The 17,076-nt window shown below is 39.3% G+C and overlaps 2 protein-coding genes across 2 annotated transcripts; both read left to right on the forward strand.

The window, feature by feature from the left end:
• Nucleotides 1-2,491: 2,491 nt before the first annotated feature.
• Nucleotides 2,492-7,118, forward strand: LOC306736559 (H-2 class II histocompatibility antigen, A-U alpha chain-like; the record flags this gene model as incomplete). The annotated part of the gene is made up of 5 exons (XM_079218205.1): nt 2,492-2,552; nt 4,881-5,138; nt 5,230-5,511; nt 6,774-6,833; nt 6,934-7,118. The coding sequence occupies 5 exons, from the start codon at nt 2,492-2,494 to the stop codon at nt 7,116-7,118; spliced, it is 846 nt and encodes a 281-aa protein (XP_079074331.1).
• Nucleotides 7,119-7,988: 870 nt separating this feature from the next.
• On the forward strand, nt 7,989-15,641 carry ccndbp1 (cyclin D-type binding-protein 1). Its single transcript, XM_079217883.1, has 11 exons — nt 7,989-8,126; nt 9,252-9,311; nt 9,422-9,501; nt 10,324-10,405; nt 10,865-10,961; nt 11,729-11,802; nt 13,029-13,105; nt 13,270-13,520; nt 13,656-13,716; nt 14,658-14,704; nt 15,338-15,641. Exons 1-11 carry the CDS (start codon nt 8,039-8,041, stop codon nt 15,444-15,446), a joined length of 1,026 nt encoding a protein of 341 aa, XP_079074009.1. The 5' UTR covers nt 7,989-8,038; the 3' UTR covers nt 15,447-15,641.
• Nucleotides 15,642-17,076: the final 1,435 nt, after the last annotated feature.

A 17,076-nucleotide genomic window follows, 5' to 3' on the forward strand; every position in this document is an offset into this window, starting at 1 on the left:
TGTGAACAACACTCTTCTGTGAGGCCGGACAGACAGCACACACCTTCATGTTCCACATATTTTACAAAAGGAAGAACGTGAGGTGTGAGCATTGGCCTCAAGGTGCATTTACACTTTGTCTCCAAGATCATTTTAATCAAAAAGTGTAATGTCTTGTTCCATTCTTTGGGAGTTTTGCCTCCAAATCTGTGCTTTTTCTATCCGTGCATAGTATAACACACAATAAAACAACTATTTAAAACCATGAGACGCTGAGAATCGAGCACGAAAGACAGACAAAAAGAGTCTTTGCCGCCCTGGTCTGGGTTAGTCTGGTTCATGCACTGTGATTGGTCATCCAGCGTCGGTCCGAATGTCGCAACACGGGATTCAAACCGCCGGTGCAGCAGAAGAGGTTAAAGTGCATCGACGTAGAACCACGTGAACAAAGCCGACTCCTTTTCACGAGTCTGTGGACAATCTGGACGTCTGCAAAGATATGAGACGTGGAAGGAAACAAAAATCACAGTCGGTAGAGATCCTGGGGTAATTATGAAAAATGTCATAATTCATCTTCCGGTCCTTGAAATGTTTCTATGAGTGATCTCTAAAACTTTTGAGATTTCGTGATCTCTAAAACTTTTGGGGGGGAAAATATATTTTAAGCATTTTTGAGGGAATTCTGAAAACGCAAGAGAGATCTGAGCAGAAAAATCCACACTGATTAAAGACGAAGAAGTTACTGAATAAATCATATTAAACTATTAGTGTGACTATTTGATTGACTTTTAAAGGAATATCTCTCGTGTCGGGTTTTTTGTAGTTTTGTGGATGTATATTATTTTACATTTTACCAGAACCGTCGTGTAAAAAATGTTTGGGGATGGATGGAAAATAAGAGGACGGCATTTATGTGCCAAACAAAAAAATGCAACTTTTCTCTGTCGTGTCTTTGGTGTTGTGCAGTGAATTGTAATTGGGTCGTTGTGTTTTCGGATTATTTATTTGAATGAGAAAAAAAAGGAAATTTGAAGAGCTGCCACCATGTTTATCACTGGAGGGGATCGTTGCAGTTTTTGTAAAAACAATTGTTCGATGATGTCACAAAACTGTGCTTTTAGAAACACTGAAACCCTTCATTAAGACAGAGCAGGGAGTAAAGACTCCTGATGTCTGTGATCAGAGCGCCACCTTGTGTCTCTTCAGGGCAGCTGCCCACCTTTACCTCAACAGAGACGTGTCCGTCCCACGGCCACTGAAATTAATGAAATCAAGTAACCAAAAGAGGAGCAAAGCAATAGATAATTAAATATGGACTCCTAAATATTAGATCTTTGTCTTCTAAAGCTGTATTAGTGAATGAATTAATATCAGACAATCACATTTATTTATTTTGTCTTTCTGAAACCTGGCTGAGACATGAAGAATATGTCAGCCTAAATGAATTCAATTCAGTTTATTTTGTACAGCCCAAAATCACAAATTAAAATTTGCCTCAGAGGGCTTTACAATCTGTACACATACGACATCCCTGTCCCAGGACCTCACATCGGATCAGGAAAAACTCTGGAGAACCACTTCACTAGGAAAAAAGGAAGAAACCTTCGGGAGAGCAACAGAGGAGGATCCCTCTCCCCGGATGGACTTACTTAGATAATAGTTGACAAGTTAACAGTTATAATTCAGTAAAGGTGCTTCATTTCTGTATGCATTGACAAAAAAAGAGGTATTGAAACCAAATACACACGTTAAAAACGTTATGAAGGAGACCATATCAATACATTTATTATATTTTTTGTTCCATCTCTCAATAGTAGAACAAGCTGTACATTGTACATTGTACATTGGTGTTTCATATCAGATTCAATGTTAAAGATGGGCTTCAAACATCAGAACACAAACATTAAATACAGAAATATATGTTCAATAAAAGTCAATGGAGGAAATTCTGCAGAATAGTTCGGTGACCCAAATAAAGTCTGTGACTGGATGAATGACTGGAGCAGAGTAGAGCAAACACAGAAGGTTATTCTGAATATTGTGTATTGCTCCTTTAACACCATTAACTAAAAGCAATATACGATCATTTTTATAAGTTGATTGTCGCTAAAAAACTGTCCGGACCAGAAAACATATTCTGTTTTCTCTTAAAACATATTTCCTCGTCTCCTCTCTCCTCGCTTGGTTTCCTTGCGTCTCTCCATGCATCCCTGGTGGGAGGGACTAGGACGCAAGGAAAGGACACAAGTGATGGAAACAGGGATGCAATTAAGAGACTTGGGATGCACCCATAGACAGAAGGAAGAAGTACAGTAGAAATGTTTCTTAAAAGGAATTATTTCCTCTGTAAAAAATGACAACTTCCTGGTTGAGTCGCCAGAGCCCCAGATATTCTACCCAGCAACACCGGTGTCATCGTGTCTGATTGGCCGGTTGGAGCTCAACTGGTTGAGGTTCCTATCTCCAGACGTTTCCTTCTCTGAACACAGTCACCAGGCTCGGATTGGAGATGATGACTCTGCCTGTGATCTCACTGCTCGTATTCACTGGAGCTGTTTGCTCTTCTGCAGCAAGTAAGACATGACCTGCAGCTTTGGGCTTTTTGTGAGCGACTGAAGTGAAAGTAAAGGGCAAGGGGCGTCCTCTACATTTTCTTCAGGAAGCAAGAGTATTTATGTCAGTTATCTCTTTATTGTAAAAGTTAAATAGTTGGCTTTTGTGTGTGCCACGAATCTTGAAGATGCATATTTCCATATGCTTGCACTGCTTTTACAGTTATTGTCATAACCAATAGAAAACTAACCTATGTTTAGGGTTCTGCTAAAAAATTGCATACCCAAACTAAAAAGGGTGTATCTCTGCAACCTCTAGAGATATTTGAATAATGTGGGTGTTATAATAAAAGGTACACATGTGAGATTTAGTTCAGATGTGTAAATATCAGTCTATATGTTACTGGTTAAGAGTAAATGAAGATGACACACAGAATAAAATGAAAAGGTTTCAGGTCCGCCGATAAAAAAAATCACTTCCATGATGATTATTTCTTTGAAATGATGCAGCTGTAAGGTTCAACTCTAACCCAAATCATAGCTCAATATGTGAACATTCTCTAACCCAAATCATAGCACAATATGTGAACATTCTCTAACCCAAATGATAACACAATATGTGAACATTCTCTAACCCAAATCATAACACAATATGTGAACATTCTCTAACCCAAATGATAACACAATATGTGAACATTCTCTAACCCAAATCATAGCTCAATATGTGAACATTCTCTAACCCAAATCATAACACAATATGTGAACATTCTCTAACCCAAATCATGACACAATATATGAACATTCTCTAACCCAAATCATAGCTCAATATGTGAACATTCTCTAACCCAAATCATAGCTCAATATGTGAACATTCTCTAACCCAAATCATGACACAATATATGAACATTCTCTAACCCAAATGATAACACAATATGTGAACATTCTCTAACCCAAATCATAACACAATATGTGAACATTCTCTAACCCAAATCATAACACAATATGTGAACATTCTCTAACCCAAATCATGACACAATATATGAACATTCTCTAACCCAAATCATAGCTCAATATGTGAACATTCTCTAACCCAAATCATAGCACAATAAGTGAACATTCTCTAACCCAAATCATAGCTCAATATGTGAACATTCTCTAACCCAAATCATGGCTCAATATGTGAACATTCTCTAACCCAAATCAGAGCACAATATGTGAACATTCTCTAACCCAAATCATAACACAATATGTGAACATTCTCTAACCCAAATCATAGCTCAATATGTGAACATTCTCTAACCCAAATCATAGCTCAATATGTGAACATTCTCTAACCCAAATCATAGCTCAATATGTGAACATTCTCTAACCCAAATCATAGCTCAATATGTGAACATTCTCTCTGCAAAGGTTGACTTTGATAAAGTGATGCAGAACAAAGTTAGAGAGGGTTTATAACAGAGAACATTCAGGCCAGGTCTCCAAAATTTGCATTGGAGCACATTTGTGACATTTTAATTTGTTCATGTACCAAACCATATATTTCACTTGTTTTTTACTCATGGTGTTCAATACATCCAAATACAGCAGTTTGGGGCTTTTTCTTCATAAAACAAGCTGATTTACAGCTTTATAAAACAATCGCTCAGTCTTCACCTCTAGGGGGGGATTGGTTTCTAAAAGGATAAAGTCTGGAAGCAGAGGGAAGCAGCTGGCCTGGCTCTGTACCGTAGTAAGAAAAACCACCTCCCTGTACCTCTAAAGCTCACCAATCCATTAGTTTTATCGTCCTCAAAATAAAAGTGTAGCAATTCAATGTGAGTTTTAAAGGAGATTATGTCTGACTCCTGGAATCTAAAAAGCAGCTCAGAAAATGTTAAACTGTTCTTATACTTAGTTTTTACAGGTTAAACTAATGAGATATAACATGTAGATTGCACTCACAACAAGTTGTATCGGTATTTACACTACAAGGACAATGCTGCTTGTTTCAGACGTTTGAGATCTTTTCTGAAGAGCTCCAGGAGGCCGATACTCATTTTGTGTTCTGCAATGCGAGAATACATTTTCAGTTTCGCAAATGTCTTGTTTTAAAAGATATCTGACAATAAATACTTATATTACAGCTATAAAACTCAAAGGTGAGGGTTTGAGGGGTGCAGACACAAGCTGGATATCAATGATCTCGTATACCTCAACAAGAAAGCCAATAAGGGCATTTTCATGATCGTGTAACATTGATGTCTATCACATGTTTTAACCGCCATCCAGGCTGTTGGTTTCAATGAATCTCAGTACAATGCGACTCTTTAACCCTTCCTCCATCTTGTTTCTTCTCCTGCTCTCCAGCGCCCGCCCATGACTTCCGCTACGTCTACGAGTGCTACGAGTCCGGCGAGGTCCGGGTGGACTTCCTCGTCGACGGGGACGTGCTTGCGTATGCTGACTTCAACAGGAAAGAACTGGTGTTCTGGGTACCTCAGGTGCCCCAGTCTGTGAAGGACTTAAAGAAAAGGGCTTATGAAATTGCCAAATCTTGCAGTACTTACTGTCGGAGTGTTTTGGGCAAAGCGAAGAAAGCTTCTCCTGGTGTACCCATGCGGGAAGGTACCGAGTTTATCCAACTTTTCGTCATCGAAATTTGTAACATCCCTCAAAAAAGGTTCTCAGTCGCTTCTCTTCTGTCCTGGTTGACCAGACGCTCCAGACATCTCCATCTACAGCCGGTACGAGGCCGCCGGCGGAGCGGTGAACACGCTCTTCTGTTTGGCCGATCACTTCTACCCGCCCTCCATCAACTTCACGTGGACCAAGAACGGGGCGGCGGTCCACGACGGGGTCTTGGACCTGCGTTACAGCCACAACGGGGACGGGACGTTCCGCAGAATGTCGGCGCTGAGTTTCACCCCCCGCGAGGGAGACGTTTACTCCTGTTCGCTGGAGCATCAGGCCCAGACTCGGCCCCTCAGCAGGAGCTGGGGTAAGACAAAAGAGCCTTTATAACTAGTAGGATACAGACAAGATGCTGGTTCAAACTGGGAAATAAGTTTCCGTGACCTAATTGAGAGGGGGCAGTCTAGTTGTAAGGGATTGTAATCTTGTGGGAGACGGAGTTGTTTCAGCCTTTACAGACTGGACTTGTCTCGGTCTCGATCAGGCAACAACCTCCGGTTCTGAAAAGTGACAAAAAGCTGCATTATCTCTACTGACCAGCAGGTGGTGACTCCTCTGGTTGTATAGAAGTATATGCTTCATGTGTTAAAGCTGCATTATCTCTACTGACCAGGAGGGGGTGACTCCTCTGGTTGTATAGAAGTATATGCTTCATGTGTTAAAGCTGCATTCTCTCTACTGACCAGCAGGGGGTGACTCCTCTGGTTGTATAGAAGTATATGCTTCATGTGTTAAAGCTGCATTATCTCTACTGACCAGCAGGGGGTGACTCCTCTGGTTGTATAGAAGTATATGCTTCATGTGTTGAAGCTACATTCTCTCTACTGACCACCAGGAGGTGACTCCTCTGGTTGTATAGAAGTATATGCTTCATGTGTTAAAGCTGCATTATCTCTACTGACCAGCAGGGGGTGACTCCTCTGGTTGTATAGAAGTATATGCTTCATGTGTTAAAGCTGCATTCTCTCTCCTCACCACCAGGGGGTGACTCCTCTGGTTGTATAGAAGTCTATGCTTCATGTGTTAAAGCTGCATTCTCTCTCCTCACCACCAGGGGGTGACTCCTCTGGTTGTATAGAAGTCTATATAAATGACTCTACTTCTCTCTTGATGTATTCCCTCAGTAAACATTGTAAACATGAGTTTTTGTCTCAATCTCTAGTTTCAAGTCTTCTTCAATACAGCATGATGTTCATTTAGTAAATTATGGTCATTTAGAGTCAAACAGACCATAATGCTTTAGGGGCGGGGCTACAAGGTGATTGACAGGTCGTTATCAACGCAGTATACTCCTCTCCAGTCTAAAAATGGTAACTTCTGTCCACTGGTGGCAAAGAAACAAGATGGCGACAACCAAAAGGTAAGAAAGCAGTGTAGGTGGTCTTGGTGGTGACATGGTCTCGGTGTGGGTGGTCTCGGTGGTGACCTGGTCTTGATGTAGGTGGTCTCGGTGGTGACCTGGTCTTGATGTAGGTGGTCTCGGTGGTGACATGGTCTCGGTGTGGGTGGTCTCGGTGGTGACCTGGTCTTGATGTAGGTGGTCTCGGTGGTGACATGGTCTCGGTGTAGGTGGTCTCGGTGGTGACATGGTCTCGGTGTGGGTGGTCTCGGTGGTGACCTGGTCTCGGTGTAGGTGGTCTCGGTGGTGACCTGGTCTTGATGTAGGTGGACTCGGTGGTGACCTGGTCTTGATGTAGGTGGTCTCGGTGGTGACCTGGTCTTGGTGTAGGTGGTCTTGGCTGCAGGTTTGAACAGTTCCCAGACAGTTGGTGCCTTAACAAAGTGTTCTCATCCACAGAGCTGAAGAAGAGTCCAGGACTGAGTCCAGCAGCTGGATTCTTCAGCGTGAGCCTCGTTTTGTGCCTGTTGGGGATCGCGTCCGGAGCCTTCTTCTTCACCAAGCAGCCACATTAGTGCCTTCACATGAGGGATTTTACTGAGAGCGGCTCAACCGACATCCAGAGCAGCGCTTGTGTGTTGTTTATATAATGCTTCACTTGTATTTGTTTGTTTGCATCCACTCATCTCATTGATATTGTTTGGTGTTTAATAAAGAGATCATTGTTGGATAAAGTGCTACATAACCAACAATATATGTTTATGTAAGATGGAAGGATGATAACACAGACGGATATGGATTTGGTTACCTTTCCCTCCAAATATGGGCAACGGCTCAGTCAAATATCAAAACTGATAAAGTTAATAAGAAAATTAGGTAAAAAATATATAACTAATAATCGCCATGAAACTTCCCCAGTTTTATTATTCGTATTACAAAAGCAGAATTATTCATTGGCCAAGCACGTTGACAAGGAATTTGACTCGGTGAAAGTTGCATAGACATAAAATAATAAAATAAAAACAATAAACATAGCATAATGCAATAATAGATAGATATGGTAAACAAGCCATGAAATGCATCTGTGATTCCAGATACATCTACAAGAAAAGGTATGTTCATAATTAAGGACCAGGAAAGAAGAATTTTCTCATGAAAGTTATATTAGTTTAAGGTGAACATAAAAAAAACATAAAGGCACTCCGTTTCTTCCATTACATGTTTAAGTTGTTATTAAGAATAAGAAAATGGACAAAGATGAGCCCAAAATGCTCATATATATCCTTAAAACTAATTATTTCAAGCCCAGTCATTGATTCAGTCTCTGCTTGCAGTACTCACCATTCACCACAAGATGTCACTCAAAAACGTTTTACCGCCGTGTCGGTGCTTCCTCTATAATCGTCCCCGGATCAACTTCCGGTTCTTTCTGCAGTTCCACAACACGCATGTATGTCGAGCTGTTTAAAAAAAAAGAAAACTAACTTTTGGTGTCATGAGTGCTGACAATCGCGGTGGAAACGTGTCTCTGCCTTTACGAAATCTACTGAACTCCATCCAGTGCATCAGAGACCGGGTCCGAGGTATTTATGTGACATATGAGACGTGACTTTACGTCGATATGTGCGCATGGTGGCGCGTGTCAAGCTAGCGCTGGAAGGCGCTTCTTAACTGGCGATTAAAATACAGTTAGTTAACTTTAGTAACGGTTTTTTTTTATGTACACCGAGTTTGGTTTGTCCGTTATTCTTAAAAGTGTTGTGTTAACGAGTTTAATGCTACAGTGTTACCTTCCGGTTTGTTTTGCTGAACTGTTATCAAGATCTGACCGAAGCAGCTTCACATAAACACTTTACTACTAATACTACTATTTAAATATATGTCTTTTATGAAGGTTTTAATGTTGTGTGTGTGTGTGTGTGTATATATATATATATATATATATATATATATATATATATATATATATATATATATGTGTATATATATATATATATATATATATATATATATATATATATATATATATAACGTTATATAGATAGATGGATGTAAAGTTGAATCAACACCTCTCTAAAAAGGGTTTATTATGTTTGTTTTAATTATCAGAATTTGGATAAAATGTGCAAAGTGCATGTGATTTATTTGGGATGTTAATATATATGTATTTATGTGTGGGTGTGTAATGATCCAGTATGTTTTCTGTAAAAAAAGAACAAAAGCAATAAAGACTTTTAGTTTGTTCCTCTGACGTAAACATGACACATTAATAATTGTCAGGACACTGAAGTACACAATATTATTTAGCTGGTACGTCATAAACAATGTGACGATATATCTGACCTATACGAATTGGATGAAAAAAAGTAAGAAAAGCCTATGATCAACATAATTATTACATATTTATTGAGAACCAGACCGGCAACAAAAGACAAAGATGTTGGAGATTCATGTTGCGTGAACACATTATTGCCTGTATCGTATTACTGCAACTGACGTAAGTAATTCATTTTTATAGACAATTATTGCCTATAAAATGTCAGTTCCAATTATTTCATCTGAAGCCTCTTTTTTCAATATTCCAATATGGAATTATTTTAAACATTGAGCTACTAAATCAGTGACTGAATAAACACAGTTTCTTTGGTACAAGTTTTCTTTTCAGTTGCTGACACAAAACATGTCTGACCGCTCACTTTCCTTCACAGATGGCGAATCCAATGAGTCAGACGGACTGTTCAACCTCTCCAACTTCTGGGACACTCTGAGTTGAGTATAGTTCCTCCCGGCCCCCTTTCTGCTCATTGTAGGGAACGGCAACATGTCCCGTCTCACTGCTGGAGCTCTCATGTGACGTAACGGTCTCTTCTGTCCTCAGACCAGGCCGTGAAGGCCGTGTCCCAGGAAGCCACGAAACTCAGCCTGGCCTTCTCCAAACCGCCGCTGCCTTCACAGCAGGTCAGATCATCATCAGGTTTCTGCCCTGCTCAGTTTATTTTGTACCACTTATGATCCAAAACTAGAAACATCTCTGAAAAGCAACATGTTTAGAGCTGTGGAGGAGAGACACATAGAGAGCAGAACAACAAAGACAGTAAACATATAAATAACAGAAGCCTTTCACTAGAAAATTAACCATATTCCTACCTTTTTATATATTATTATCATTATTATTATTACCAGCAGTCACACAGATGATGTCAAGGCTCTGTGTAACATCTGGATAAAAAATGGCAGCCAAAAAACAAAAAATGCAACTATGTTAACGGTGAAGTTCATAGATATGACTGATAGATATGATTAATAACTGTACAAGTTTATGTTTATCTGCACTTCACACTTCATATACGTACATACATAATTTGCATTTTTCCACTCCCCTATTGTTTGTTTATTGTTTGTTTTATTTACACCTCACACACTTAATATACACATACATACTTTGCATTTTTGCACTTCTACTCTTTATGTTTAATTTAATTCCTAAATTAATACCGTTTTTTTCTTTCACCCCAGCTATTTTATTTTATTTGTATTTTTATTATTATCATTATTGTACATATCTTTCATCCCTGTTGTTTTTATATCTTATTTTTGTCTGTAAATTGCTGCTACGTCGACACCAAATTTCCCCTCGGGGATTAATAAAGTATATATTCATTCATTCATATTCATGAGTCTTTTAGAAAGTTGTTCTCTAGCTCTTGAACCGTCGCACAGACTTCCCGCTGTCATTCACAACGTATTCATGTGTGTTTTCCGTCTCTCTTCCCTCCGCAGGACGTGGAGATGTTATCAGAGTGCATCCTGAAGAGCGTCCTGAGTCTGTCCACCGTCTTTTACTGGCTGCCGAAGAGCCAAGGTGAAGCCGCCGGAACAATAGAAACCGATCCCTTTCATATTTATTTCATGTATTTAAAAGTATGGTATTGCAGAGTCAAAAAGGATGATGTCAACGTTTTTTATAAAGGGTAATTCATACACAGGTTTTAAACAAAGAAATTGCTTCCAAGTATATAGGCGAGAGCGTAGGGTTTGAATAACAGCCGACGGTCTGGAGTCACTCGTTCATCGTGTTTCTGACCGAAGAGAACATTTAAAGGGACGGCGTTCGGGATTTAGTGCCACCTAGTGGTGAGGGTGCAGATTGCAACCAACTGAACTCCGGTGGCCTTCAGGTAACGTGACAAAAATGACACAAAAAAAACTGCTAAAGGCGCTCGGCAGTGTTTTTCCGTCCTTGTAAGTGTAGAAAGTCTGACGACGAGATGGAAGGCGATGAGGAGCCTTGACTCTTCCTCCCTCTTCTTCGGCCTCTCAGGTGTCAGTCTGCGCCGACAGGTCCGAGACGCCACCGTCGGGGTTCTGGAGGGCGTCGCCCAGCTGGTGGAGGTCATCCTGAGCTCCCCGCTGCAGAGGTACACACACTCCCACACACACACACATACACACACACTCTCTCGGATATCACAGGACGTTATACTTTGGAGAAAACACACACTGCTGTTGGCACAGGATTTTCTTCTGTTTTTTTCATGTTTCATTGAATAGATTTAATAGCTTTAATGTGCCACAGTAAAAACAAAATCAAATAAATAGTTAGCATAAGTATAATTTAAGATATATTAATATCTTTAACTGTTAAATACTTTCACACAGAACAGGCATGTTCAGCGAAGAAGAAGCGCTGCACTTTATATTCCTTCTTTCAACCTTGACAGAGCAAGATCAACTCCTTCTGTTCTTACCTTTCACAATAAAAGCCCTAGACATATATTTGCATGAGAGTATTTTGCATTTTCATTGTGTTTTTTTTCATCATGTCCCCGAATCTTACCTTAAATCAGGCCAAATGGCTTTAGAAGGGGCATCTACTAACTATATATATATTTAATTATTTGTAATTCATTTTGAAAATGTTGTAAAGATCATGTTCACTTTGACAAAGCAAGATAATTTTTGGTTCATCAGCGTCAAAACAGTGTCACATTAAATCTATTTTGGTTTAGACCTTAAACAATATTAAAACATAATAGATTGAATAATAATTTAATAAAATAAAATGAAAATGTATAGGCACATGTTTGTCCAGGACTATTTTATTTCTATGTTCACTGTTGTGAGGTATCTAACTTATCTATTTCTCTGGCTTCCTCTCTTCCTCATCCTCCTCTTCCTCCTCCAGTCTGTCCCAGGAGCAGTTGATATCAACAGGAAGTGTTTGGTCAGCATGCGACCACTTTGCCCAGTTGCCACCAGGTCGGTAGACTTTTTTTTTTGCACAGATGCGTGTTTGATGAGTGGATTCGTAGCTGCACTCGGACACAATACCAGGCGCCTGTATTTAAAGGAACAGTCGAGGTCGTAGAGGAAGATGTTTCAAGTAGATCGAGGCAGCAGTGATGCTGCCGGCAGCCTGCAGGTGGCGACGTTGAACCCAAAGTCTCACCGTGCATTTTCATTTTCATCATAGAGGCGTCCCTCCTGTTGACTCACGGCCCAACCCACGGCTCAACTGGTTTTATTCTTTTCCCACTGCCTATTCCAGTACCTGAACGTGGGAATCAGCTGACACCAATAAATTAATATATATAATAATATACATTTATATATATATATATATATATATATATATATTTAATATATATATATATATATATATATATATATATATATATATATATATATATTTAATATATATATATATATATTTAATATATATATATATATATATATATATATATATATATATATATATTTTTTTTTTAATATATATATATATTTTATATATATAGAAATATATATATATATATATATATATATATATGTTTCTTTTTATATATATATATATATATATATATATATATATTTTTTTTTTTTTATATATATATATTTGTATATTTTTTTGTAAACAAAAGAATTAAAATATATATATATATATATATATATATATATATATATATATATATATATATATATATATATATATATATATATATATATATATTAGAGGACTAAACATGAAACAGACCGGCGACTAATAAAACTGTCAACTCACAGAAGTCTATTAGCCCGTTAATGCTTCTTATGCGTATATATTCATGCTCTTTAAATGAATACCTGATTATAAGCATTAAGTCGTATTAGACTGCAAATCAAACCTACTAATGACTAACTGGTGACATCACAGTGACACACTTTTTTTATTGATGATGAATTGAGTCATTTACAGACGTTTTAACAGCTGTAGACCGATTAATCATGGTAAATTATATAGTATTACAGGAGAGTCATTAAACGCATTAATTATGGGGTTATGCGATCGTCAGTCCCGGGAGTATTTTGGGGGGTCTGGCGGGACGCGATCTAGTTTCTGCTGACTTTGGAATTAGTTTAAGTGTATTTTGATGTTATTTCTTTGTGTTTTCAAGAACTTTCTGACAAGTTTATTGAAGGAAAAGCGTGTGTGTTTGTGTGTTTTACAGACAATAAGGCGGCTGTGTTGATGGTTCTGTCCGATCAGATTGGAGTTGTGAAAGACGCCATCGAGGAAATAGAGCAGGTACACACACACACACACACACACACACACTGACTTCTCAGTGGCTTATATCAGAGACCTTAATAACCCAATTAGCTAAGTTGACATTCAGGATAATCCACACAAACAATAATACAGGAAGTCTCGTTTTCAACATTTTCGTTTTTGCCCTCCCTCCTCCCCAGGCGTTGTCCGAGGCCCAGGACCCGTTCAGTGACGTCCTCGACAGCGACCAGGAGCCTCGAGGCAACCAGGACACCTACTGGTCGGAGAAGGACCGGCGCGTGATCGGGCCGTGCCGGGGCCTGATGAAGGCGGCGGCGGCGTGCCTGAGGAAGCTGTCGTCGGCCATCAGAGCCAACGGCGACGTCAACACGGCCCAGAACCTCGCTCAGCTGGACGACCTGGCGGACATCGCCAAGGAAATCAGTCCTGGGTGGGAACACACACACACACACACACACACACACACACACACACACACACACACACACACACACACACACACACACAGACACGGATTTTAGTTAGAAAACAACTGACAACAAATCCTTTTCTTTCTGTCTTTTAGTCTTGATGATCTGGCTCTCTGCCTCTACCCACCAATGGACTACAGCGGAGTAGAGAGCAACGTAAGTACTAATTGTATATCCAAGTCTGCTCTCCGAAGGAGCGGAGAGTTACCTCTTAAATACATGAACCTTCCTCCCGTCATCCCAGAGATACGTTTTCAGCCATAAGAGCAGCAACGATGTGTTTTATTCAGATATAGCAGATCGCTCGACTCCCAAACTGTCTGATTGTTAAGGAAAAAGTTCCCACTGGAGTCATAATTAGGGTAAAGTTCACCTGTACGTCACAGGCCGTGAAACGTCGAGCCCTGGAAGAGGAAATCAGTTTTTCTGATTTCAGCCCGAGGAGCGCTTTAACCGCTCGCTTGTCCTTTTTGGTTTAACTAAATGCCTTTTTAAAGGTTTAAAGAGTTCTGCTCCTCTACTGTATTGTTTGCAGCATTCTTTGAAAACCAAGTACCTACCCAACGAACAAATAGTTGAATATTTGAATGTTTTAAATATATTAAAGCTATTAGCAGGGATTATTTCCCACCTGATCCAAATTGCGGTGCTTTTTTTTTTCTTCCATGTATTGATAAATCTCTTTAAAACGAGTCAATTCTCTCCCCAAAAATAAAAAAAATGGCGCCCTCTCTCAGAGATCGTTTTGGTTTATTCCACTTGAATGGTGTTTCATCTGTAGTGTCATGTGGTTTTTACCCCGTGGTTTTCTACAGGGGACTATTTCCTTCTGGAGAAAGTAGTTCCAGAGTTAATGAGTTGATATCTTGTCGGCTGAACCGGTCCGACTTCTATTGCCGCTCTCAGCTAGACTCAGACGTGCGTTGCCAGACAGAGAAGTAGTTCAAGTTGTGAGTCATTAATTCAGTTACACGCCCCGACCTTGGAGAACTCCAACCCTTGTGTAGCATGCCAGTTTGAAGGGATTATCTTTAGAGCATCTTCAGGAAGTCAATAATGTAAATCTAAATATAACGTATATATGTTTCTCTTTGCAGGTGTCCAAGTTGGCAGCATTGTTAAAGAAGGTTCTGGAGATCATCAGGTAAAATCATGAAACGTTCAAACTGGGGTTGCATATTTCAGGGAATAGTTTAGTGGAATTAAGAGGATTTTTTTGGGAAATAACAGGAATAAAATTGAGATAAAGGGGGAATTTGCTCCGTCTTTATTTGGCAGATCGTAAGCGGACTTAATCGTCCTAAGAAAGGACGGCGGCTCGATGCCGGCAAGACCCTCAACGCCACATGCAGTGGTCTAGAAAGGCTTTGTAGTTTAGCACATTTACCATTTCCCCCTTTTTATAGATATGTACATTTAAAAACAATCCACAATTTTGATTAAAAACTCTCCTCCAAAATAAAAGACTTCCTCTCAGGCCTCTTCATGACTTCCTGTATGTGACTGAAGTGTGCAGCCAAATGCAGTGCATTTTAACCAAAACAAATAAGCTCTATTAAAAATGTAAGATTTTTATATTGAAATTCCCAAACTTTACTCGGAATGGCTTCAAAGGGACTCCGTCAGCCAATTCTGCTGCTGGCGATCGAGGACTAAAACTCCACCTTGACATGGAATCCGTGTGAGAAACATGTGGGTGGGCGTGTCTGTCAATCAGTTCATTTCATCAGATAAAAAAAAAGTCTTGTACTCGTTTCTCTTTCCTCATTCTGACCAGGTCCAACCACGTGTGTGGAGAATCACAGCTGACCTGGGTTCAGTTCTTAGAAGAAGCCGTCGATCACAACCAGCAGAAAGCCAAAGACCTCATTCAGCAGGACAGCTAGTGTGTGTGTGTGTGTGTGTGTGTGTGTGTGTGTGTGTGAGATTAGGATTTCTAAGCGAGTGACTGTGTTTACGTGCAGCATATGATAATTAAAAGGAAGGCCTGGTGAACTCGTCGTGTGTCACTTGTCTCGTCTTCAGTGAACTCAGTTTACCCCCGTCTTCTAAAGAGGACGACATCAAAGAAATTTGACCAAATAACGGATCCAATAAGATGAAATAAAATATTGCATTATGTTAAATCAATTCAGAAAGATGAGTAATCTGTTGAATTCAAGCCTGCCTTTATTTATTTACACGTACAGTGAGAAGTATGCTCATTTTCTCATAGACTTCTATACAATCTGACTTCTTTTTGCAACCGGAGGAGTCGCCCCCTGCTGGCCATTAGAGAGAATGCAGAGCCAGAGGTTTCCGCCTGATAAGAAAGTCCATACGAGCGCCAACATTACATTTGAGGGGAAGGTAAAGGTAAAGGTTCCCGCGACCCCAAACAGGATAAGCAGTTCAGATACTGGATGGATGGAAAGGTAAAGGTGTTTCCCAATGCTTTTCTTCAGACTCCATGTGTCATGTTCATATTGTCACTTAAATGTTTTTTTAAATAACGACATCAGGATCGTGACGGGCATTTCTCTTCTTCTCTCGTCCCGTCCTGTTCCGTCTCGCCCCGTCCCACATATTTCTTCCCCGCATACTTTGCTGCAACACGAGTCACATTTCACATGATGTCATGTAGGATTAGGATGTAATCCGTCATTTCACCACACCCTGACATAGACTCTGCAATGAGGTGAATCCAATGGATATTTCCCTGAAGAGTTGGTGGAGACCAACCACTAATACTGATCCAACGTGATGCTCACATATCTGCACTCATTCTGTTTTGTTTTGCAAAAAATAGCTTATCCACAATAAGTAGTAACTAAATATTAGTACTACTAATTAGTACTAATATTAATACTCTTCCATGCCAGTAGGTAGCGCAATAATGACCTACCATATATGCTGTATTATGTTACAATGTGACATTAATAATAATGACCTACCATATATGCTGTATTGTTACAATGTGACATTAATAATAATGACCTACCATATATGCTGTATTGTTACAATGTGACATTAATAATAATGACATACCATATATGCTGTATTATGTTACAATGGGACATTAATAATAATGACCTACCATATATGCTGTATTATGTTACAATGTGACATTAATAATAATGACCTACCACATATGCTGTATTATGTTACAATGGGACATTAATAATAATGACCTACCACATATGCTGTATTATGTTACAATGTGACATTAATAATAATGACCTACCACATATGCTGTATTATGTTACAATGTGACATTAATAATAATGACCTACCATATGTGCTGTATTATGTTACAATGGGACATTTTGTAACTTTTTGGGTTGTTGGTGTGCCGCGGGATTTTTTTATTGTAGAAAATGTGCCGCGGCTCAAAAAAGGTTGAAAAACACTGGCCTACATGACCACTACTGTTAGTCTGTCAATGGGCAATAATTGATTGCAGATCCAAATAAACTGGCACATTTTTATATATATATATATATATATACATATATATATATATATATATATATATAT

This window comes from Taurulus bubalis (genome assembly GCF_910589615.1).
Source record: "Taurulus bubalis genome assembly, chromosome: 5".
NCBI classification, from domain to species: domain Eukaryota; kingdom Metazoa; phylum Chordata; class Actinopteri; order Perciformes; family Cottidae; genus Taurulus; species Taurulus bubalis.